This window comes from Crocuta crocuta, unplaced genomic scaffold (assembly GCF_008692635.1).
Source record: "Crocuta crocuta isolate KB4526 unplaced genomic scaffold, BGI_CrCroc_1.0 scaffold131, whole genome shotgun sequence".
Lineage (NCBI taxonomy): Eukaryota > Metazoa > Chordata > Mammalia > Carnivora > Hyaenidae > Crocuta > Crocuta crocuta.
Genome location: NW_027528977.1, coordinates 547,296 through 572,929, shown reverse-complemented (window position 1 = coordinate 572,929; position 25,634 = coordinate 547,296). Strand labels below are relative to the sequence as shown.

At 37.4% G+C, this 25,634-nt stretch overlaps 1 protein-coding gene and 1 long non-coding RNA gene across 3 annotated transcripts in view; one reads left to right on the top strand and one right to left on the bottom strand.

Moving 5' to 3' along the window:
- Positions 1-1,508: 1,508 nt before the first annotated feature.
- Positions 1,509-25,634, bottom strand: part of PAM (peptidylglycine alpha-amidating monooxygenase) — a 149,036-nt gene continuing 124,910 nt past the window's right edge. Inside the window, exons 15-23 of one of the 2 annotated variants that reach the window (XM_077757143.1) lie at positions 25,485-25,601; positions 23,440-23,512; positions 22,279-22,489; positions 21,645-21,845; positions 19,082-19,197; positions 13,619-13,718; positions 11,353-11,406; positions 2,993-3,049; positions 1,509-2,350 (exon numbers count right to left, since the gene is read on the bottom strand). In XM_077757143.1, the coding sequence (XP_077613269.1) occupies positions 2,169-2,350; positions 2,993-3,049; positions 11,353-11,406; positions 13,619-13,718; positions 19,082-19,197; positions 21,645-21,845; positions 22,279-22,489; positions 23,440-23,512; positions 25,485-25,601 (1,111 nt within the window). In that variant the 3' untranslated portion in view covers positions 1,509-2,168. The remainder of the gene's footprint in view (positions 2,351-2,992; positions 3,050-11,352; positions 11,407-13,618; positions 13,719-19,081; positions 19,198-21,644; positions 21,846-22,278; positions 22,490-23,439; positions 23,513-25,484; positions 25,602-25,634) is intronic. The other variant, XM_077757144.1, reaches the window with a different exon arrangement.
- LOC144225907 (uncharacterized) lies at positions 2,236-13,599 on the top strand. The gene is made up of 3 exons (XR_013333466.1): positions 2,236-2,382; positions 4,870-5,017; positions 13,197-13,599. It is a non-coding gene; the product is annotated as an uncharacterized LOC144225907 (long non-coding RNA).

The following is a 25,634-nucleotide window of genomic DNA, read 5'->3' as shown; positions in this document are numbered from 1 at the left end:
TATATTGAGAAATATATGCAAGAACAGACCTCCAAAATGTGTTTGTCTATTCCATGGATATTGTTGAAGACTTTAATTACACATCTTGCTGCTGTCTTTCAGAAGATACTTGGGAGCAAGTTTTTCTGGCCTTATAATTAGGAATTCTAAATGTTTAATGGATTTATGAATTATGTAACTAATCAAGTTTTATTTAATGAGCTGCTAGAAAACTTAGAGCCAACCTCCGGGCCTGAACAGGTGTAATAGGAATTACTCTTGTATTAATTTTTCCATTTTTGTCTTTGTTCTCCATCTTTCTTTCTCACCTCATCATTTATCATTTTTATTTTATTTTTTGCATCCATTGAATCATTGTAAACTGTTCAGGAATAAGATTAGATGTAGGTAACATTTTAAAAAGTAGCTAATGGAGCTGATAATCAAATATTGCACCACAAAAGATGACCTTAATGCAGGGCAACTAATTTCCTCAAACCTGAATAGCATCAAAGTCAACCTATAAAACGTGTCATTGGGGTACTGGACATATTCTGATGTTGAAATAAAAATATGTAAGACACTGTGAACAGGCACATATACCTCAGAATAGTGTCATCATTCTACATTTACATGTTTACCACTGATGCACTGGAAGGGGCATAAAGGAGTGGGCAAAGGGAGGAAAGTATATTCCTTATTTGAGAATGAAGATCATAAGAATAAAAAAAAAAGCTTCTATTTGAGGAGGATGCCCAAATTAAGTTGTATCAGGAAGGTGACTATATGGGAAGTAACAAATCTTTCAATCAGATCCTCTTTGGTGTACGTATGAAAAGAAAAAAATCTAGGTTATGTTAGATTTTTAAAAATAACATAGCTGGAAGACATTCTAATTAATATACTTTTTTGCGAAGCACTCTGTATTATTTTCATGAGTCAATTAGATGTCTAATATTCCACTACTAAGTTGCCTGGATTGCAATATAGGCATTTTGAAGAAAGGGATCTAGAGTGTGATTATTATACAAAGGAAAGTGATCACGTTCTTTCTAAACTGCATTGATGAATTATGAGAAAGATGTTATAAAAGTAATTCATAGTCACTGTAAGAGCTGAATATTCCCATGAATACATGGCATTGAAGTGAAATTACTCTTTAAAAAGAAAACTATTAGTAGTAGCCTATACTGATGGATATATTTGCATATGTAATTTGAGACACATGTTTCCTCTTAGCTAGATTGCCTTTTATTAAATTATTTACCTCCTGATTGATAGGCAGGCAAAAATCCTCTTTGTATTTTAAGAGAGAGCCTGTTTTTACACATGTATGTAAACTCTGATGCTGGTTTTTAATTTGTATCAGCTACATAACAAAATACCATCTTCAGATTAATTCAATACAAATTTCTTTCTGCTGAAGACACTGGGTAGGTTACACTATATCCATGGTTTGTGTAATTATTACAAAAGTTGTATACAGAACCCTGCAAATACGCAAAAATTGCAAAATACACTCTGACAGCTAATGCTCTGAAAACACTTTATTACACAAATTACATTCAGATTCTGAAAATAGTGTTCTAACAGTGTAACCATCTAAAAATAAGACATCCCCAAAACACACCAACTGAAGAAGAAAATTAAAAAACAAATTTAAATAGAGACTTTTTTTTCTTTCCTTCGTTGCAATATAATGTTAGTGATTTTAAAAAAATAGAAGGAGATTTAGCAGCTTTGTCCTCATGTAGCACAAAGTTTCTCTTTACTGCCACAGGCTGAGAATGCTGAACAGGAAAGGCACCAAAGACAGACACAGGCATATGGAAGTGCTATTGGGAAAATACTGTGTTCAAGCAGAGAATGGGGTTATTTACATCTACAGAAAAAGTCTCAAAAATGTAAATGAGCAAAGCTTCCATCATTAAATTAGTAGTGTGATGGAAGAAGAGGACCGTTCCTCTAGGCTATGTTCATATAAAGACAATGGCACTGCTATGAACTTTTAGGAAACTCCTCAACTAGAAATAGAAGCCAACTAAATCAAAACAAAGGAAATAAAATGTGTACAGTCCCACATAGACTAGTACAGTTTACAATTAAATATGCAAAACTCTAAACGTGCTAAAGGGAAAGGAATCGGGCATTCTTGGAAAATCCCATCAACCTAAATCAAATCCCAGTCTTCAGGAGGAAGAAGGTGAGGGCGCAGGCAGAGGTGCTGAATACTCCTCTTCCGATTCACTTCCATCATCTTCCTCTTTCTCTAGGTCACTTCCCTCGGTGCTAAGGCGGTCAAACCCTTTCCGGCTGTAGCCTTTCCGGCTTGCAAAGAAATTTCCGAGGTTTAAGCCTCCACTTCCCTTTCCTGGAGTAAGCACACAGTGACACAGAACCAAGGTAAAGTTTGCACAAAAGATTCTTGGTGTACTTGTAAATTTTTAAATGGTAAACAAGTTGGGATGGGAAATAACAACAGCAGCAGAAGTGACAGATACTTAACCTACAGAGTCAGAAAGATATTACTTGTACAGATTTATTAAATTAACTAAGAAAAAAACCTCCCCAGGATTAGGTGTTTCTGTAGGATTATTTCAGATTCATTTCTCAGCTCCTGCTTTTTCCAGGCTCTCTGGAACTGGCTTCCCTCGAGGAGCTCTTCATTTCAATGACTATATGAAAAGGTCATCTGCACTATAACAAGCAATGACATGCTGGCAGGAGTGACAGAAAATGTACTGAAGACAAATGAAGCCAGATGAAAGGCAAGGGAAGAGAATTAGATAATAGAAAGGCCAAGGTAGAAAAAACGAAACTGAGAAATGTGCTGCCAGAACCCCATACTTCGGTTTAGTTTATACGGTTTGCATTCTGCATTTAACGTTGCTGTACCGCACATGAGGAGTTTACTTTTCAGAGGGAAAATAGGAAGTATCTCCCTGCTCTGTAAGAACATGAGCTTGTTGACTTTGAGCCACATGTTAAGGATTCTGAAAGGTCACAGGCATACCTCTGAGTCTTCCAAGCACTCTTCCTGAACTTGCCTCAAGTTTGTGTTCAGAATCTGCTAGAAAAAGACGCACATTTCAAAATGAGTCCCAATCACCCTCCTCAACCATGGACTCAACTTTCAATACAGAATCTAGGATTCATAAATGATTAAAAACAAGGCCTGAGTCTTGTCTGTAAGCAATTCTAAGGGGGAAAAAAGGCAATACATTATTATGATGTATCTGAGGGCCAGAGCTGGCTTTGACTTTGGTGCTCTGCAGTCTCAGTAAATTACTTCTCTGAGCCTCAGTTTTCTCATTGGAGAAAAGAGGGATCAATGACAATCCCTACCCATCTGCAAGGTTTAGATGGGATGCTGCATATGATGTGTTTATAACAGTGCCTGGTAGATACACAGTAAATGCTCAATATATATGTTATTTTTATTAGGACAAAATTAAATTACCAAGAATTTGTAATAACTTGGGAAGCTTTGGTTATTATAATTTAGGAGTTCTGTCTTAGGTTTTAGTCTTTCTGTTAAGCACAGTACATGTCCTGCTTGAGAAAGCCTTGGGTTCGTGTACATCATTTCTTCTTTGTATAAGACAACTGAAGGCAAGGACCTGAAACACTGAATAATTTCAGTCATAAAAGTGACCCAAATTTTCCCATGGAGCTTCCCATCTCCCTGAAGGATGGACTTCCTTTATCGGGAGGCAGAACTCCCAATGGACTTATTTTTCCCTTTGCTCTGTATCTGTCTGCACTTTTCGTCTTGGCTTTCCCTAAGGGCTATTCCCCCAAGGGAAGTGTGGCTTGGGGTTCTCCCATGAAGTCTCTAACCAGGAGTAGAGGCAGCCTCAAGGAAAAAGCTAGCAAGCAGATGGCACAAGAAAGGTAGAAGAGTGGGTGTGGAAAAAAACAGGCAAGAAGGGAAGAATCTGATTTAGACTGTTAGAAAGCCAACCAATTAGGCTGTAAGTTCTATAAGGATGCAGGACAGCCCTTAGCTGGCTTTGTATCCCCTGTGCCGACTACAATCTCTGATGTGCAGCTGACATGCGATAAGTACGTGTTGAATAAACGGAAGGTCTTTTATGAGGGTTACTAAAATTCATTAATTGGATAAGCTCTAGCTAGAATACTGAAAAAAAGGTGAGAGGCTGATCTACTTTTAGAATTAAATGTATTATATGGAACCATATAAAGCTGGAATATTTCTAAATAAACCATGATTGAATAATGGTAATTTCATATAGTCTGACTTAGGTCTCTGCCTTCCCAACACACTCCTGTATACTCAGTATTCTGTAACAGTGCCGTGTTGCATGTGATTATCAGCGAACAGGAGGGACCAAACCTTCGTAAGTCCCCAGCTACTCCCTCTTTCAGAGTGGGTTGATTACCACCATTCCTACTGCCTGGTCCCAGGCCCCTTGTATTGCTGATACCCTGTGTATGTATCACTGCACTTACCATCCTCTATTGGTAGCTTTATATGGAGTCCTCTCTTTTTTATGTGTCATCTATTCTCTGAGCTCCACTTATTTATTCAGTCATTTCCCCAACAACTATTTATCGAACCCCTAGTGCCAGGAGCTGTGACTTGTGCTGAGGATACATAAGTAAACAAGTAACGTGTAAGATTCTTGTTCCTTTGAAGCTTCCATCTACCTCCATGCAGACAACCACTGTGTTCATCTTTGCTTCTGTTTACCACAGTTCCATACCCATAACAGGGGCTCAGAAGAAGATCTTTATTGAAGAGTTAACTATTTTTGAGAGCTTTATCAATTGCAGATGAAAACAAACCAAAGTCCTAGAAAAATTCCCTTTCACAACTAATTAAATGGAATCCTCTGTTTTTTGTTTCTGTGTGCATTTCTGTGTCAGGGCTGTGCCTTGGGCAGCACTGAATCCCTGCCATGGTCGCTTTGGTCAAATGCTGCCTCCCACCCTGGCCCACGGACTCCTTCCCAGACACAGTTGTAGACTCTTGCCTTAGGACCTGGGAAGCCAGCCAAGGGACTGCTCCTGCGAGGTGAGAATCCTGGGTTGGATTATTTATCTGAATGTCCTGAAAGGAACAAACACAGCTCCTGTTCCTACACTATGATAATGATCTGATAACATACTGATTCCAGCACTGGACCCTGCCTGGTTTGGTAAAGGCAGGCTGATGGCCCAAATTATGACTATTTAAAAGCTACCCAATGATCTACTGTAGGAATAAGTGATTTCCTGAGAAAGTTGAGGTTTAAGACAAGGATCTTTCATGACTTCTTATGACTTTTATTACTTTATTACCAATGACTGTTTCTCACAATCAGTGGTATTAATTGAGCACTTACTAGGTGGCAGAAACTGTGATAAATGCTTTATGTTTATCATTTCCTTGGATCTTCACACAGCCATGTGAGTATTGTATCCCTACTTTATAGATGAGGAAACTGTGGCTTGGAGTGACTAAGTAACTTGCCCAAGGTCATGTAGCTAGGAGCTAAAGCCAGGACTAAGAGGGGAAAACATAACACCCACATAATGGACCCAAGTATTTTGAGACCTGGGCTTGTTTCTAAAAGCAAGGATCTCCTCCTTCCTGAGCTAATTTACAGTGACTATGTATCTACACAGTTTCATATGGAGACATTAACTGGGCTTATGCCAATTGCTAACAGGCCGTATTCAAAGTTATATTTTAATCTAACTATCTAAATTTCTGAGGCTTCTGATACTTCTTCTACAGTGATACTAAGTATAGACAATATTTGGAACATAAACAGTAACATCCAAAAAGGCAGAGAGCACTTGGAAAAAAACACTGAAAAAAATCACAAACTTTGAAGATACTCAGGCCCAAACACTCTTTCAAAGGTAGTTTCCAAGTTTAGGGGGCTCATTTTACTTGCCTCCAAAGGCCTTTGATTTTTTCCACCGAATAAATAAGGCAATGGCCAGCAGGACAACCACCGGAATGACCAGCAGGGTTGTAATGAGAACAATGGGCACTCCCAAGCCCGGCTCTTTGATCAGTTTCTGTTTCTCTTGCATCTTCTGCAACTCTGTGGAGGCGGGTTTGTTCTCCATTTTGTTTTCAACAATTGCCTCGGATTCTTCAGGGAAAAAAGAGTTCACAATATTCAACTTGACCCAAAGAGTCCAAAACCCAACCACCCACCCCAACCCAGTCAAATCAACAACTGCTCATAAAGAACTTGTTGAGTTCTGTGCATGTGGGGTTCATATTTCAATATCTGAATCTACTAAGCTGGCAGCAGGTATTGTGATTAGTAATTTCCACCCAATGATTTTGTACTTTTAAATTGGTTTTCTTTGATCTTGCCCTTTATTCCCCATAATTCCACAAAACAAATATCCTCCTTTTGCATTTTTTCCAAAATTAAAATTAATAGGCAGCATGGTGCAGGGCAAAGAATTGGTGTGCATACTAGAGTCAAATGAATCTGGGCTGAAATCCCAGTTCTCCTATATAAATTAGATGTGTAACTTTGGGCAAGTTACTTAAGTAATCTGGGCCTTAGTAACCTCATCTGTAGAACAGTGATGATAAACAAACAAAATAACACCATCAAAAAATTGTTGAGTGTGAATGTTTGTCATAGAGAAGGTGTTTAGTATGTTTCCTTGTATCTTTAGTTTATGAATCTCGTTAATGTTCATTGAGTTATTGGTACATCATATGCACAGTTACACATATTCTAGGATTTCAAACTGGAAAAAGAACTGTGCCCTTTTCAGTTTCTTTTGTACAGTTCCTAGCAAGCTGTAAGTGTACAGAGAAGCACTGTGTATGATTTTGTATTTGATGAAAATAACTTATAGAACTTATTCTATATTCTATAGAACCTATAGAATAACTTTTCTGATATTGACTGGTACTGGGTAGGTATCAGGCCGAAAGTACTGTTTGGGAACTGATGCAACTGAACCATATAAACTGCTTCAGGGATCTTAACAATTACTGACTTGAAAATGAGGTTGAGCCTTGCAACATTCCTGTCCTCCAGAAGCACATATGTGTACTTGGACAAAAACCCTAGTGTGCAAAATCTAGAAGTTACTATCATCTTTGCCAAAATGCTCACAACGTTTCTGGAACTTCAGTTCCTGGTGTAATGCAGAGTGAATCATATGGCCTCATGGAAATTTTGGCAAAATGATAGGAATAGCTGGTTCAACACGATCAGGAAAATCTTTGGTTAATGTTTACTATGTGTTCACAAGCTTAGTAGCTTGCTGGACACTTCTCCAAGGAAGCATTTCTCAAATTACTTAAGACACTAGACACCATTTATGATACACACAAATGGCAGGTCTCCGCTTTTTGGCTTCAGTGTTCTGAGCCAGCCTCTTTCATGATCTCAGTGAGGCCTACTAAGCGCTTGTACTGTTTCAGGCAGTGTTCTCACTGAATCACTACACCAAGCCTATGAGTAGGCAATATTAGTGTCACCATTTTACAGATGGCCTCACAGTCTTCATTTCCTTCTCTGTACTATGGTTAAGGGGTAACCATTATTTCTCTTCCTTTGCCCACTGGAGTGGCTTTTGAAACTTCAGCAGGAGAGAAGGAAAAGGATTGGTTTGTAGATCTAGATGACTCACATTTAATCTGTCTAGATCTCAGTTTCCAAGAGGAAGATAACTGTGATTCTTACTCTTCTTGATCACTGTTACTTCTTTTTCTTCATTACTATAGAAAAGATAGGCAAGTTGTTCTGTTTTACTTAAATTCCTTCTGTATTTAAGCAGGAAAATAACAATAAATATAAGACAGGGTTAAAAACCAGACTAAAGGTACACATAGGTAGCCGAGAATTTGTTGCCTTGAAAGAAGGATTTGTTTCTATTTGAAGATGACTATAACCAGACTAATTACATAGCATTTTCTGTCATTTGGTGGGTTTACTGGGAGCAAAGACAATGGCTGTACCAGCTCATATCTAGTTCCTTTATATAAAGAACAGAGCTAGGATTGGGCTCCAGTAAAAGGAAACAAGAACTGTGAAGTAGGTGACAGACTAACAGAATCAGTATAGCATTCACTGAGAGTATGCTGAGACTGAGGTAATGACCTCACTAAGGTACACACACTATACTTCAGAAATTCTTGATTTCCATACCCTTTCTGGTAATCTGAGTGCATCTACTAAAAATACACAAACATTCTAACTTTGGAGCCTGCTGAAGTACGTTTAGATTTTAAAAGAGACTCTATATCTTAAAGAAAGTGGATGAATTTATATTTCCCAGTCCCAAAACACAAACAAACAAAAAAACGCAATATTGTTGTTCTTTCTCTGGAACTTTTATAAGTGGAGTAAAAAGTCTAAAAAATAGTTATGATTTAAGATTCTAGGAATTTCAAATTCTGCCACTTTTATTCCTTATCCTAAATTCTTTAATTAAAAATTAATTTTTTTAATTTGGAGCATCCCTGATGAAGGAACAGTGAAGAAGCTCTAATACTATCCAGAACCTGGGGCTTCTGGAAAAGAGGGGCTGTCTCATATGACATTTTTCTATCATGTAAGATGCCAGATTAGCCCATTTTAAACAAAAATGTCTTCAAACAAGCTCTTCTGGCATCCCTAGACATATCTGGAAATAAATATAATTATGAAGTGCTGATATATAGGAAGTTTTTCCCTTCTTTAAAGCACTGAGTTTTGGGGCGCCTGGGTGGCTCAGTCGGTTAANTAAAAAAAAAAAAGCACTGAGTTTAGAAGGGGAGGCTAGGTGCATTCCTGTGTGAGCTCACACATACAAGCATGCACATGTTTCTTTCCCCTTGAGAGAAGAGGAAAAGCCCAGAGGCCATGGGGAATTGGAATAACTCAGGCAGTAAAGGAGAGACCTTCTTAATACAGCAGTCCAGCAGTTATTACCCAGTTTATTACAGACAGAACTGAAGGCTGAGGGTTTTAGATGGCATATTAGCAAGTAACAGGAAAAATACAGATAGCACCAGTGAGATTACTCTTTCCTTTCTTTTTATTATTTTTTAATGTAATGTGTTTCCCGTATAATGTATTGTTCTCCATAAGGCCTAAGACACTAGCTGCACTAGAGCATTTCTTTTTATGTTATTAAGACTGATTCACTGTCATCATCTTTTTTTGGGGGTAGCGAGGGTGAAGGCTATGATTTTGATGTCTGTTTTATCCTTAGCAACTTTATTTGAAAACGCCTTTCCTCAGTTTATCATCACACATTCTCTTATCTCTGCAACTCCCTGTGAATACAACACTGGTTCTGAAACACTGTTATTACTCATCAGTTATATGACCATTCACAGTGGGGATGAAGGTCGTCAGAGGTTACTCAGATTTGGAAATTTACACGCAGCTGAATCTGGGATGCTGTTTCTCCCTCTCTTTTGTAAGGGATGGTTTAAATTAAGCTTTCAGATTTTGAAAAAAGACAAACTTTTAGAGATTCAGCATGATTTATTCTCCCGTGTGTAATAAGAAAATAATCTTTAAAAAAGAAAGGTTTAATGAGAGTCATATGGAGCCAAAGAGGACTAGAACGATTTCATTTGAACTTGAATGTTTGAGTTTGGGCATTCCTATTAAAATGGGACTATCATGACAAGATATTTTAACAACATTTACTAATTGCACTCTTGTGTTCTGCCACAAGGCTGGGAGGTTTTCTGACCAAATGCAGTCAGTGGTGTGCACTGACGAGAGAGGAAATGGCCTGGGGAGAGCGCTGTTCATCCTTCACTGGCCAGGCAAGAAGAGATCAGTATGGTTGGGCTGTTCTCAACAATCCAAACACTATTGGATTTTTTTTTTTGGCGGGGTGGGGGTGGGATTTATTTAAACAGAAGAAGGCTGAGGCCACTTTGAAATCCCACAGATTTCAGAGTAAACTACAAGCACCCCCAACCTATAGCTCTTGGAAGAATTTATGGTAAATGAATTGGTGGTATTCATCTCTCCTCAGTAGTATAGGAATAGTGGTTAAGAGCACAGGCTTCAGTGGCAAATAAACTGTGGTTTAAACCCTGGCTCTACCACTTAGTAGTAAGTCTGATCTTCAGTTTCCTCATGTGTAAAATGGGGATAATACCAATTACACATAGTGTAAGGAATTAACTTAATAATTTTTGTACACCTCATTGTGTTCCACAAATGATAGCTTTTATTAATAATAATATATTTATTCCAAAGAAAACCACTCACCAATAATTCTATATGTAACAATCATAGAAAAATAAAGGCTCAGGAACTCTTCAGTGGTATGAATGCCACTCGGTAGAGTCACTTGGGTTGAATTTCTACAAATGCCAAACATTTGCCATTTATTTATTTTATAATATTATCTTACCCCTTTCAACCTTGAGCCGGCTATATTCTCTTATCTGCCTATATAAAATCCCTAAACTCCCTCTTGGTTCTTGCTTCTTTGCGTCTTTTTTCACCTGCTTTCATGAGAAAGGAAAGCAAGTAAGCCTAGGGTTAAGTCTGAATATCTAGGTGAATCATTTGTAAAGCAACTAATAATGGAATCACTTTGCCACTTAGACATTAGGAGCACCCTTTAGGGAGTTCTTAATTTTACATGACCATGTCAAAACCCTGCAGACAGTATAACATGTACAAATATAAACTGATCCTAGCAAAGGGAGAAAATAATTTGGGATTTCTAATTAAACCAATATTTGCTTACCAGTAGTTAAATTCCTGATAAATCCCATTCCTGATAGTATATACCAAAGCTATACTTATTTGTATATATGCATATGTATACACACTCACTCTCTCTATCTCTCTCTCTCTCCCTTGTTCCCTCTCTTTCCATATAGGTTATATGTCTCTTGAAGTCAGGTACAGTTACATTTCCCTTAAGCCCATTATAGTCCCTTATACATAGATGGCCCTCAGTAAATTTTTGGGGCAAATGGTGCTAAGATTGGAGCTTAGGGAACAGCTCAGCTTGTCAGGCCCCTATAATAGTAACTCACCAAAGATACTTTTTTCACTCATTTACATTACAGCCCACTTTTCAGGATACTGGATTGTATTTTTCTGCTTGTCTGAAGTTAATGTACTTCTAAAAGTGACTGACTTACTTTTTTCCTCTTTGAATGTCTCTGGCCCACTTGTTCAGAATCACTTTCTATCACTTGAAGTCAGTGAATTTGAGCTCATTATTACCACTCCATTTAACAAAGAAAACAGTGGCAACATGCAGGTTTAAAGGCTCAGTACATAGTAGAAGTTATGGATGATTTACCAGATTTATATTTTTAGTCTGATAATTTTTAAAGTACAATCAAGGGCCATAAAAGAATTCAGCACAAATAGTCTTGGGTTTCACATTCTTAAGAGGAATATGACCAACCTTTGATTTCCTGGACCTCAATGCCCGCCTTTTTAACTGATCGATGTTCCATTTCTGTAACATAGCACAGTGAAGGAGAAAGAAAATCAGAATCTTCAAACAAATTATTGAAAACTTAATTTTGACATTAATTTCCCTTAGTAGAAAATATTTTCTCACTTCATCAAGTGCATTATCATATTACATAAGAGTTTTAAGACAAACCACTAATTCGGTGCCAGGCCCATGAATCTTGAATACAGTCTCCTAGGGAAAGCTGAAGTGTTTCTAAGTTGTTTGTATTTAAAATGAGATTTTCCTTGTGGAGTTCATGATACTGTATTTTTGAAATATCAAGTGGTTCTGTTTTTATGTGGACATAGACTGATTACTAATTCTGCCATGTTTGATTACCAGTATTCTAGCTACATAAATAGATTTCACTAGTTAAGTAGTAGAATGCAAAGACAGGAGACATTTGTTTAGCCTCCAAAGGCAGTCCTACTGTTCCCAAAGTACTATTTTCGAGATTTATTATTCAGTTGCATTCTGGACTCTAGAGAGGATTTTTCTCTTTCAAAGCTGAATGCTTATTGCAGCGCTTCTCAACCAAGTGATGTGTCAAAATCACTTGGGAAACCTTTCCAAAATACACATTATCACCCTCTTCTTTCTCTAGATCTTGAGTAGCATCTGGCCATGTGTGTTTTGAAAGCCCTCACCATGTGACTTGGACATGCATCTCTGTTGAGTACTACCACTAGGGTGGTATAAAGACCCTCAGACTAGAATCTTAATGAGTTCAAGTATCATATTCCTATCTGCAAAATGAGGATAGTGTTTAGATTTCTGAGGTCTTTTCTATCTAGAAAAGTATTTATTTTTTTAATTCTGAAAAGCCTGGATTTAGTCTTGGAATTGGGAATTCTCCATCTCTCTATTTACTTTCCTGTCTGCCCACACGTTTTGACTCCTCTTTGAGGAGGCAGGTGATGGGTGAGGGGAATGTAAGGCTGTTGCTGGAGTGGAATAGGCCACAGACACCTCGATGCACTCAACCCTAACTGGGTACTTATTACAAAATAGCAAAAACTACTCAAAGGACAATTCTGAAGATAGTTACCAAATTTACTTGGGTTCCAAGATCTGTATGCTCAATGATTAAAGTTTTTAGACTCTTGATTTTACTCCTTTTTGTTATAACTTACTTTTTTTCTTTATTGTAATTTTCACTTTTTGTTGTTATAACTGGTATTTATCTTCATTAATTCCAAATGGCCTTATTATCTATCTAGTTGCCAGTTGCAGTTCCTGACATCTCAAATTTACTGTCTTCAGTTCTTTAATTCTTTTCCTTAATCCCATCTCCGATTGTTTGGGTCCTTCGACCCTGCCTCTTATTTATTTTATTTTATTTTTTGAGAGAGAGCGTGTGAGCCAGTGAGAGGGACAGAGGGAGACAGGAGATCTTAAGCAGGCTTCACACTCAGCGTGCAGCCTGATGCAGGGCTCAATCCCATGACCCTGGAATTACGACCTGAGCCAAAATCAAGAGTCGATGCTCAACCGACTGAGCCACGTGGGTGCCCCTGGACCCTGTTCAATTGGGAAACTTGGTTTTTATTATGATATCAGAGGCTAGGTTAGTATATTTTTCAGGAGTTAGAAATAATGTTCAAATAGCCCTTAGAAAATCCATAAAACTACCTGGCTTGATCCTAATAGGGAAAGTCTGCTGTCCCCCGAAATAATTTTGAGTTACATGAGACAATTCAGTATTCTGAACAAGCTGAAGTCTAATGGGGAAAATGAAGTGCTTCCTGCTTGGGATACTATGTGTCTGACACAGATGCTGGCGTTCCTAGGTGCTCAGCAGCTACTGAGAACTGAAGAGCCACATGGGAAGTGATACCAGCATGGAAGCCAGTCAGCCCCTCTGCTTTGCCAAAGCCATCCTCTCCCTGTGGAACTAACTTGGAATTAACATTGGCTTTCAGTGTAACAGACATTACTCCAGGCATCAAGAATTTCCTGTGGAGTATCTGTGGAAACAAGGGGATAACTGCCAGGAAAAGAAAAAAAAAAAGGTGTTTCTCTCTTTTCTACTTTTTAAAAATTAATTTAATCCCTGAAATGAAACCAAACAGTTCTTTTAACAATGGCCGGTTATGCTTTAGTTTCCTACTCCTATCAATAAAAAGAGAAGGGAATGCAAATATTTTTTTCATATACTTTTAAGCAATACAGTTGAGGGAAAATATGGACAATAATACTGTAAAAACCATACTTTCATTCAGGGTGAACTTCCATACGGTGTTGGTGTGAGCGTCTCCCACATACACAGTCCCATCTTCTGATGCAGCAATATCATGAGGCATGTCAAAGTGCTGCCGGAATAAAACCGAGGGTGGTGAGCTTACACTTTAATTCTTCATGACAAGGCAGAAAACAAAGCAAAGCACACCAACAAGAAGCCTATGAATCAAACCAAACAAACTCTAATTCCATCAAAGCAACCCTAGGCCAAGAAGCAGCATTCACTCATTCACCGGGCACCGGCTGCCACACGTAGTTCTGTGCCTCGGGAAATGCCGAGGGACCCTCACCACTGACTTTCAAGTCTTTTAAAAGTGAACATAAGATTAACTAAAAAAAAAAAAAAATTAATGTCTTATTTATTTCTGAGAGAGAGAGAGAGAGGGGCAGCGTGAGCAGGAGAGGGTCAGAGAGAGAGGGAGACACAGAATTGGAAGCAGGCTCCAGGCTCTGAGCTAGCTGTCAGCACAGAGCCTGATGTGGGGCTTGAACCCACAAGCTGTGAGATCATGACCTGAACCGAAGTCAGAGGCTTAACTGACTGAACCACCCAGGCGCCTCATGAAGATTAACTTTTTACAGTTTTGTTTACTTGATATTACATTAGGTACCTATTTAGTTATATTTATTTTTGCCTCCATGCTTCTTTCTTTTAATCACTATCACATTTGCCTGTTTTATTTTACACAAGTAAAAAAAAAGACCGAGTATTAATTTTTGTTACTATTCCCATCAAGCTATCTATCATATGCTACCTGGAAAGCTATTTATACATTACTGATAAGAGGAGTCATTTCAGAGTTTCAGGGCATTCAGACTATTTCTGAATGCATCCAAGGTGATACGCAGCAATGTGGGGTTTGCTTACTCTGAAGCCCAGTGTTTGTACTATTTTCAGTCAGTGAAAGAAAACAGAGTTTTTCCTTCAAGTACTTGCTTTTTTTTTTTAATCTACTTGAATATTCAGTGGTTTAATATATTTTTCTTCATGACATATTTCCATTTCAAATCATTGCCATCTCAGTCATGAGGACATAGGAGACAGGGGAGCATTTGCTGTGACTTTCTCAAGGTCACTCAACTAGTTCCTGGAAAAGCAGCCTTAAAATGTAGTGCTGCTGCCATTTCTGTCTTGCTACTGAAGCTTCCAAAGGTGCCACTTGTCCACCAGCTGGTAGGACACGGATGATTTTTTTTTCACCTTTGAGGCCAGTAGGCCTGTCTGAGTATTCAGTTCTCGGAAATATGCCCAGTGCGTGTTAACAGGAGCATTATCCTGACTGTGGTCTTATCAGACAGCTTCTGCCCGCTTCGGTTTGCTGAGTACAAAGGGCACTAATGAGGCAAACTATTGTTCTTAGCTCACCTTCAGCGGGGCAGAATACATGCTGTGGAGACAGTATTGTACTTTGCGAATCATCAACAATTTGTCACATTGAAAAGAAACATGAGACAGCCATGCCAAGGAGGCTCATTCCTTCATACTATCAAATGAGCTGTGACAAATGCACATGAGAAGAACAGAAAGCCAGAAATCAAAATGTTGCCTTGTTGAAATCTCACAAGCCAGTCATTAAATGTTCATCTTTATTTTGGGTTCAGCTAATAGGTGGCAACAGACTTGCAAATTCTAGGCACTTCCACTTCTGTACAAAAATGTGTTCTTAAAACTGCTTTGCGAAGCATATGGCTGTAAAGTGCTTCATTATTTTCTGATAGGAAAAATAGTATAAATAGGTGGGGGATCAAGGTGAGGGGGCAATGTGTGAACTCGTCATTGGCAAAGGATTTTGCTTTAAATAAATCACAATATGCCATCAATTCAAGGCTACAAACAATACACTTGTATCTGTGGTTCTCCAGCTGATCCAGGGAGCCAAGGGATCTGTTGGAGATACTCTGCGGCCACTGGAGGGGTTGAGGGGAGAATGTGGCTAGGATGCTGGGACTTCTCTTCCTGCTGTAGTCAGAAGCACTCGACTGTAATTTCTTTAATGAACTACTCTTTTTTGTGTTATCTGAAACAAACTCATGTTGTAAGCTTTAGGATTTCAGAGTTGAATGGATTTAAAGGTCTTCCATTCTAGGCTTTATAAACTCTTTTGAGGTTTCTTGTCTCTTCTCTTGAGGCCCCCTCCCTAGCAAAGTAACACTGATAAGACAAAGTATGACAGCATCCTCCTGGGGCATCTGGTGACAGAGCCCAGAGCAACCAGCCTGCTCTCAAAATCTTATATTCTATCTTAAAAATCCATAAAGGATTTGTGTTCTCTGTATAATTACGTTTGCCTTAACACCAAACAATGTTTAAAGTTACTTAATACGAAGTAAAATAGCTCTTTAAGAAGTTGTACCAAGTTATGTTGTGGTGTAATATAATCCCTTGGTATATGGATGTGTACCTCTGGGGATTAAAAGGTTAAAACACACAGTAGGGTCTAAAGACTTGCATTTAGGATCCAGGTGTGCTACTTACTCTGTAGCTTTGGATAAGTAATTTCACTTGTGTGAAATTTTGAGTTCAAATCCTACCAAATAGTAATTTTAATCTCCAATTGTTAAGGTTAGAGAAACAACATAAATCTAGGCTTACTGTTTTTTTCTTTTCTTTTTGGTATGGAGTGGCAGGGATCCAATCCCTTCCACATGAGCTGCCTTTAATCCAGAAAGAAGTCAAAAAAATGCCAGCCTGAAGAGTGTGTGTGCAAGCAGATGTTAGGGACCATCGCCTTTCTCGTGATCATGGGGATAAAAAAGTGTATCTTTTGTCTTCATGGCTTTTTGGTGCCATTTAATAGAACCATGATCTTTATGGTCCTCCTGTCTCAGCTTCCCTGCATACACATAAAATGGAGCTCATACATTCAGGCACAAATTCTTCTAAAGAATGTAACAGAAGAGAGAACTCAAGTACATGAGGAAATAAGTGGTGGACAGGCACAAAGAGGTATAGACACAGTAGCAAAACCTGACTTTTGATTTGAAGGAAGAAACACTTCATACATAGGAGTCAGTGTACCAGATAGTTTCCTTCACCTAAATTTAATCTTTGTGATGATGTGATTAAATAGGCATTGAGAGATTAATAAACTGACGTTAGTTTATGGAGTCAACACAGAACAAATTTCTGTTTTTGGCCTAAGTCCTATTTGTTGAAAGGAAAAGCAAATTTCACCTTGGAGTTAGACGCTTCTTTTTAAGTCTGCTGTACTGACTAACATCTTGTGACTTATTCGTTGTTGAATGTCTGATGAATGTTAATGTTTAGGCATAATGCTTTCTGAGATTTTCATGCATGGCTGTTCATAGTTTATGAGAATAAGGCTCATTTAGAATTTAGCTTCTTGCTTATTAGTCCATAGTTTTGCTTTCTAGATGTATACCTGAATTAAAAGTTAATGTCCCTGGTTGACACAGTATATTATCATATTAGCAATAAAAGACCAATCAAGGCAAACACTTTACTAATACAAAGTGAAGACCTGAAAGAAAGATAAGTCTCTTACTTTATCGATAAATATGAAGTTAACTCAAAGGGTCAAAACAATGAAGATCAGATAATCAGTAAGGATCTGAAACACTACTGAAGTAAAATAGATATTGTCAACGTAATACATTTCTTTCTGAAGGGTACTATGATTGGATGTTTGATTCCATACAACTTTTCAGGTAAAATATGGTGAAAGGTCTTTTTTTTGTGTGTATCAATAGAAACTTAGGGGAAAAAAAGGAATTTGTACTACAGTCCTTAGTTCAGATTCAGTTTGGTTCAGCTCAGAACCTGTAAATTCAGCTAAAACTCCATTTGAGGGAGGGACTGTGTAGGCTGTGTCCTGTTCTGTTCACCACCATATCTGTAGTATCTAGCATGGTGCCTGACATACAGTAGGAACTTAATAAATATCTCTAGGATGAATTGTGATAAATCCCAGACTAGCTGTCAGTATTCTAACAGACATACTTCTCAAATACTGAGGCATTTTAGAGTTGTTTTTTAATCTAGCAAATTTGGTATTTTAAAGAATATTGTAAGTGTTATGAGTATGGAGATAGAGTTTGTCCAGTGCTTCATGACAACTGCATTTTGATCCATATAAAGCCAATAAATATTTACATGTTTTGAAAAAGAACTCTTATTTGGAGCATTTTGGCAGGCTGAATTTTCTTTTTTTTTTTTTTTTTACTCTTTTTTAAAATTTAAATCCACATTAGTTAACACATTGTGTAATAATGATTCATCACTTACATATGACACCCGGGGCTCATCCCAAGTGCCCTTCTTAATGCCCATCACCCATTTAGCCCATCCCCTTACCAGACACCCCTCCAGCAACCTTGTTTGTTCTCTGTATTAAGTCTTTTATGGTTTGTCTTCCTCTCTGTTTTCACGTCATTTTTCCTTCCCTTCCTCTATGTTCATCTGTTTTGTTTCTTAAATTCCACATATGAATAAAATAATCTGATGTTTGTCTTTCTCAGACTAATTTTAGTTACCATAATACACTCTAGGTCCATCCACATTGTTGCAAATGGCAAGATTTTGTTCTTTTTGACTGACAAGTAATATTCCATTGTATACATATACTACATAGTTTTTATCCATTTCTCAGTCAGTGGACATTTAGGCTCTTTCCTTAATTTGGCTACTGTTGATAGTGAGCAGGTTGGATTTTCTAAAACTAATGTGCTACATGGCACATTCAGGCAGTGTATGTCAACATTCTGAACATTAGGGCAGTCATACTGAAGAGAAAGTACATTGAAGAGACAGAAGAGCTATGGGCATACTGAACCAGACAGTGTGTTTGTAAAAAAGCACTATTAGAATAAACAGTGGCCTCCTCCATGGAGGAGGGCACTTGTGGGGATGAGCACCGNCCCCCCCCCCCCCAGAAAAAAGAATAAACAGTGGCAAGCCATTTGTGAAGTCAAAGCTAGCCTTTAGTCTCTTACCCTAAACCAAGCCTTTAGGATTTGAATAAATTCCAGGAAGTGCTGTTTGTCAAGTTTTGCTGCTCAGTGCAGGAACAGCATACAAAAAAGCAAACAAGATTTCTGTTGGATCTAAGAGAACTACAAAAGTACAACTTGATATACTGTAGCATATTCTCTACTTGGATGAAACCAGGAAAAGACTTATTATTTTTGGTATTCTAATTACAGTGAATTTCAGCCTCCTATGGTTTGTGAAGTATACTAAGAACATTAGAAAGGATACAGTGTTTCTTTGTATATGAAGAAATTGATGTAAGAACAGACAAGGATATTTATTCTAAATAAAACATAGTAATAGGAAACTTCTATCAGCTTAGCTAAGAAGGTTATCACAACTCCTTAAAGTTTTTAAAAATTATTCAAGTACAAATTGAGTGCCAAGATTCCTATTTTAGTTTATTCTCATGAAAACTGATACCTAGGCAATGTATGTGAATACCTTGCGCACTGGCTTGAAGACATCCATAATTTCCCCACTGGAAAAGTTCATCACAAATCCCTGTACAGGTTCTTGGTCCCCAAAGTAAGGCTTCCCGTTCACCGCAAAGAGCAAACCTGTGACAACACATCCAGTTAAACTTTCTTTAAAATATGGAGAAAACTGGCCTTCAAATATATGCATACACATTACACAGACTGTTAACATAGAGTCAGCCTGGTCCTTATAATTGAAAACAAAAGTAGAAAATAATACACTAAGCAAATTTATCTTCTTAGGTAATAAGAACAGGGGCAAATAGGTTAAGGGACTAATCTCCTTGTCATAGGAAAACCAGGAATTGCAAGGAATTGCAAGGCCTCTCTATTTAGAAACCAGTAAAAATCAGGAACACACACATAGTGATATAGATATAGATACAGAGGCTTAGAAACAGATATAGATAGGGGCACCTGGGGGGCTCAGTCAGTTAAGCATCCGACTTTGGCTCAAGTCATGATCTCACAGTTCGTGGGTTTGAGCCCTGCGTCGGGCTCTGTGTTGACTGCCAGCTCAGAGCCTGGAGCCTGCTTCAGATTCTGTGTCTCCCTCTCTCTCTGACCCTCCCCTGCTCACGCGGCCTTTCTCTCTCAGAAATAAATAAAACATTTAAAAAAAATTTTAAAAAGAAACAGATATAGAGACATATAGATACAAAAGACATCCTAGTGATATCCTTTACATCACTCATTGTGGGATGTTACATCTCTTAAGAAATAAGTAATATCTGCTATCCCTACAAGGAGAATCAGAGAAAAACACACAAAGGCAATATGTGATGTTATGGTAGAAACAGAATAATCTGATTTTAAACAGCTGAAGTTTGAAAATGTGAGATGCATATTTTATATTATCAAAGAACTTAATTAAAAGCATTAGACCATCTTTCATTATTTATTTATTTATTTTTAAATGTTTGTTTATTTTGACAGAGAGAGAGGAGAGAGAATAGAGCGTGAAGAGGGGAGGGGCAAAGAGTGAGGGGGAGAGAGAATCCCAAGCAGGCCTCACACTTTCAACACAGAGTCTATCACGGGGCTCAATCTCATAAACCATGAGATCATGGCCTGAACCGAAATCAAGAGTTGGACACTTAACCAAATGAACCACCCAAGTGCCCCTCTACCTTCTTTTTACTATTAATTTCATGAATACTTTTTGTTGTAAAATTATATTTCTTAATATAGTAGTACTTATGAAAAATAATGGAAACTGTGATGTTTGGGTTATGTAAACAATTCAGATGACTGAATATTATGTTTTAAAGAATTCACAATAAAATATACATCACACTAAACAGCTGTTGAAGAGCCTTTCATCTTTTTTTAAGGATTTTAGGAAAAGGCTCTTTAGCATATTGTACTAAGAAAAAAATCAATACTATCAGAATCAATTACTATTGTGCAATATTGTAGAGAAAATTCCAATTATAATACACCTCGTCTTTGCTTACATTGTTTTTAACCAGATTTTCTCTCATCTTTTAATGTTTTTCTCTTCATATTTATTATTCACTGTGAACTTGATCACTCTTTTTAAGTGAATGGTCTTAACAAATTTTTTCTTTAAATATGAAGTAAAAAGCAACATGAGAATTTTTTTCACTGACATTAATGAGTCTTTTATCACTTTATTACTTAGTCCTTGTGGAAGCCAAATTTGCTTCTTATCTGGGTACTTGAATCCGTTTATTCCATTTCCTAAATAAAGTGCGGGCAGCTTGGGAAGACTGCAGGCATATGCAACTTTAATAGGACAAGATGACTATAGTAGTCAATAGTGATGACTGCAAATACTCAATGCTACTTAAATGTAGGTACATGTATATTTATGAAATATGTAACTTTTATTATAAAAGTTATATATGCATTTTAGAAATATATTTTCAGTTGTTCAGTCTGCATGATGTAAAGAAATCTTATGCAAGTTATTTTGTAATATGAATTAACTGGATCTTATGTCATAAGTTCGTATTATTTTTCTGATCTTCTTCACATCAAGAAAATCTATTTTGAAAATAGTAAACAAAATTCTGGAATTTATTGATCATTCCTCTTGGCATTTAAATACAAGCTTCACTTAATTCACTTATTTATCTTTGAGAAAAAACTTGGCCACTGCTTTTTTTTTTTTTTTAAATGTGGAGCAGAAGCATTTTGGATACTGATTTTTCAGACATACACCATCTGTTGATGATGTGTGAAGACATAATATGAATCATGTAATAACTAGAGCAAATGATCATCATTAAGGAAAAATGAAAATCAGTGTTTGGAAACAATTTTTGAATCCATTACACACAGTTAAGTTTGAGTTCTTTCTTATTGCTGAATAAAGAACAGGGTCACCAGAGTTGAAAATGATTTATAAGACATCTTTACACTAAAACAGTGTAAGATCTGATATATAAAGCATCTTCAATCACTTAATAAGAAAAATTTATACTAAGAGTGTATTAAGATAAGAAATAATTTTTAAGGATAGAGGACAGCACGACAAAATACAATAAATAAAGATGAAATACCTGGTATATATGAAATTGCAAATACATTTCTTCCAAATGACGCATGCTTAATCTCTCGCACAAATTCTTTGGTGTCAGTTTTAAAACACTGGATTCGACCATTTTCCCTGTCTGCCACACATAACTGGCCCAAATGAGGCACAAGAGCCAAGCTGTGAGGAACCCTGAACTGGCCTGGTTTAGGATTGCTTCCAGAAGATTCTATAGAACAAAGAAAAATTGCAGATATACACTTTGTAAAATCACCCAAAGTCTGATGTTAAAGTTTTTTAAATTTCCAAATTCATGATAGTAAACCGTTAAATATCTGGAACCAAGGGGAAAATGAGGTAGTAAGTTTATTCCATAATATCTTTTACCCACAAACACATTACAGATTTTCTCCCAATTTGGACAGTTTTGGGGTTGAAGCATTCTTTTTTCCTCTCACAAGACTTTGTGTGTGTGTGCATGTGTATGCGTGTGTGTGTGTGTGTGTATAAGAAAGCTGCCAACTGGGTGCATACAAAGGCCATGGTTTTCCCACTGGAGGGGACAATTAAGTTCTAGAGAATGGGAGGGGTGGCCAATCTCTAGTTCCTAGTTAGTTACTGGCTAACAATAACAATTAGAGATCGAGAGTCTTATTGAGTACCTTCTCCCCACTGTGTGATGAATGTTCCAGTTGGTGAAAATTGCACAATCCGACTATTGCAATACCCGTCTGATACATAGATGGTTCCAGTGTCTGGATCCACAGCCACATCAGTGGGTTGACAAAAGTGATTCTGGTCACTGCCTGGTTGCATGCTCCTTCCCAGGATTAACAGAGGACCACCTTTACTGTTTGGATCCAGTTTGAACACCTTTTTAACAAGAACAAAAGCCTTACCCACTTTGCATGGTTATTACTGGCACACTCCTGCCTGACTTAGATCACTTTCATAGGCAGTTAGAGTATAAGCTCCAAGAGGTTCATTTAGAAGATACTTTGTAGAACTGGATGGAACTCTACAAATCATTTGGTATGATTCCTTCATTTGATAAGGGAGGCCATTAGAGATCAAGTAGTCTGCTCAAGGTCATCCGGTAATTAGTGGTAAATGGAGACTAGTACTTGGATGTCTTGTTCCACCCACTTCACACATCCTTTTTGGCCTCTACTTGGCTAATGTAATAATAGTACAATGCTCTCCCGATATTACATGAGCAATAAATGTTTACTGAACTGATGTTTGAAGACTCTTAGAGTTTTGTCTTCTGAGTTCTAGTTTTTTTTTCTAGTTTTCATACCTCTTTGCCACTTATTCATAAAATGGATAGTAGATCTTCTGAGAGGAAGACTTTATGGCTATAATGTGACAGAAATATAATTTCCTTTAAAAACAATAAAAATGTGATGTTTTATACATAAACATGGATGTACTAAAGACCTTGCCTGGATTTATAGGTTAAGGTACTTTAAGGAACATAAACCCATAAAACACAAGTGATAAAACAGAACTAAGACTTGGGGACACAAGAGAGAAAAGCAGATGTGGAAAAGCTAAGAAGGAGGTTGGGATGGCCTAAACAGTCTTTCAGGTGAAGCCTCACATCTGGCCCTTAGGTGTCCCACCAGCCCTGCACAGAAGGACAACTTGGTTATATACACATTAGCTTTTCCTAGCACTGAGTTGTAAAAGAAAACTTCCAGATGTGGCAGTTGCATGTTCTTATTATCAACTTCCTGGGTGACAGAAAAACACCTAGACAGCTCTAGAGCATTTCAAAGGCATAACTCCATAAATGTCTCAACAGCCAAATGGAAGATTACCTGATGCAGAGCCACGTCTGTGACCCAATAATTTCCGTCTTTATCTATGCTCAAGCCATGGGGCAAATAAAACCTGCAAAATAAAAATAACTGTCTAATTATAATTATACAATTACTCCCAAAGCCCACATGAGAGGAACTTCTTGCTAATTAATCTGTAAAGGTAATATAAATTTATAAATTGATAAATGGGTACCTACATGCTTAAAGACCAACATAAGCTAAATGAAAATCTCTGTTATTATAGAAATCTCTTTGTGACAAATCTTAAATGGCATTTAATCTTTCAAAAATCTATACATGAAGCCTACAATCAATTACAAATATTTATTATAAAATATGGTATATTGAACAACACAAATAACATCAATTTAAAAATGAGTTCAAAGATAATAAATGTTAACATTTTAGAAATGTGCATAGAGCAAATCGTCTAGAAAAATATAAATGGATTTATATAGTTTGAATAGCTTCAATATACTTCAAAGTAATATAATGCCATATTAATATGAAATATAATTATATGACTCAAAGCTTTAAGAGCACCTCCTAAACACAGTAAAACCCAAAGAGAACACCTTCCAGCAGACGGGCTCTGCTCATCTAAGCAAAGTGAAGTGGTGTGCTGGATAATCATTAGAGAAGGTTAATCTATTTAACAAATCAGTTGGGATGATCTGGGTGGGAGAACTATAAACTAACGTAAATAGAGGCTCACAGGCTTAAAGAACTTAGAATTAACAAACACCTGGACAATATCTTAATGTGGTTGTGGTCACATGACCACAGGCTGTTTGTCAGCTTCTAGCCTTAACCAAGGTGTTGACACCACAGAGATTGGAACACCCTGATCTTGAGTAATTGACTGAACTAGATCTGTGTTTTGGTGACTGAATGTGAGGGTTAGGATTTGCTTTCAATACAGACTTCCCATGGCTGGCCAGGCTCATTTGGCAGTAGTTGATCTGCCTTTCTCTGATTCCTTTCTGGAAAAAGAATGCTTCTGATTCCTGAGTAAAGCACCAAAGAGACAGGTTCAAACACACTATGTGATAGGGCTGCTATTAGGATTTAGCCCCTGGCTCCACCATCGTAAAATCCTATGAAAAAGTATTGCCATCTCCATAAGCAGCCACATTCAGGGCTAGCTGCCTGGCTTTTCCTGTGCCTAAGCAGACGGAGCAGGATCTAGTTCCTGAAGCTGCCAGGTTAAAATGGTTGAGGACACTCTGTAAGCAGGTGCCCCTTCAATGACCATGAATATCAGCCAATTTTTTTTTTTTTTGGTTGCCAAATGTCATCTAGGAATAAGACCAAATAATAAGCAGCTTTCAAGGCCACATTACCTATGCGTGCTAAGGAAAGTTCATCACTTTGAAATGGGAAGAAAGAAGCCTTCTTCCTTAATGTTGATTACTTTATGAGTACAGTTATGTAATATTTATGCCGAAAAAATTATTTTAATCTTCAGATCTAAGATGACTAGCAGCTCACTTCATTAGCTATGTATCAATGGTTCTATGAAGTCTGAGTACCTATTAGAATCACCTGGGGAGCTTTAAAAGTACTATTTTGATGCCTGGGCCCTGTTCCAGACTAAATCCCAATCTAATTTTTCTGTAGCTTCCCAGGTGATACTAATTTCAGTTTAGAGCCACCTATTTAGAAAATGAAAGATGGGATAGCCCAATTAGTCTCCTGCTTTCTTAAGCTCTGCTTTTTCGGCCACTGCTGTACAATACACTCTTTCCAAGACCAGAGCCAGTGACACATTTTAATAAAAATATATGTAGCACAAGCTCTAATAACAACATAAGTAGAGGAGTTTGGGTGGCTCAGTTGGTTAACTGTCTGATTCTTGATTTCTGCTCAGTTCATGATCTCACAGTTCATCGGACTGAGCCCTGCATTAGGCTATCTGCTCTTTGCAAGGAGCCCACCTGGGATCCTCTGCCTCCCTTCCTCTCTGCCCTTCTTCCAGAATAAATAAATTCTTCTCAAAAATAAACATTAAAAAAATCAAAAAAACAAGTAATTTAACTCACAGATTTTTTCCACTGGACTGGAGTACTGCAGCATTATTTGGGTCTATGATAAGAATAGTGTCTTCTTCAATTGGCCCAAGTCCTCTTTGCTGGTAAACAAACATGCTGTCAAAAGAGCTAAAAAAAAAAAAAAAAAAAAAAAAGAATAAA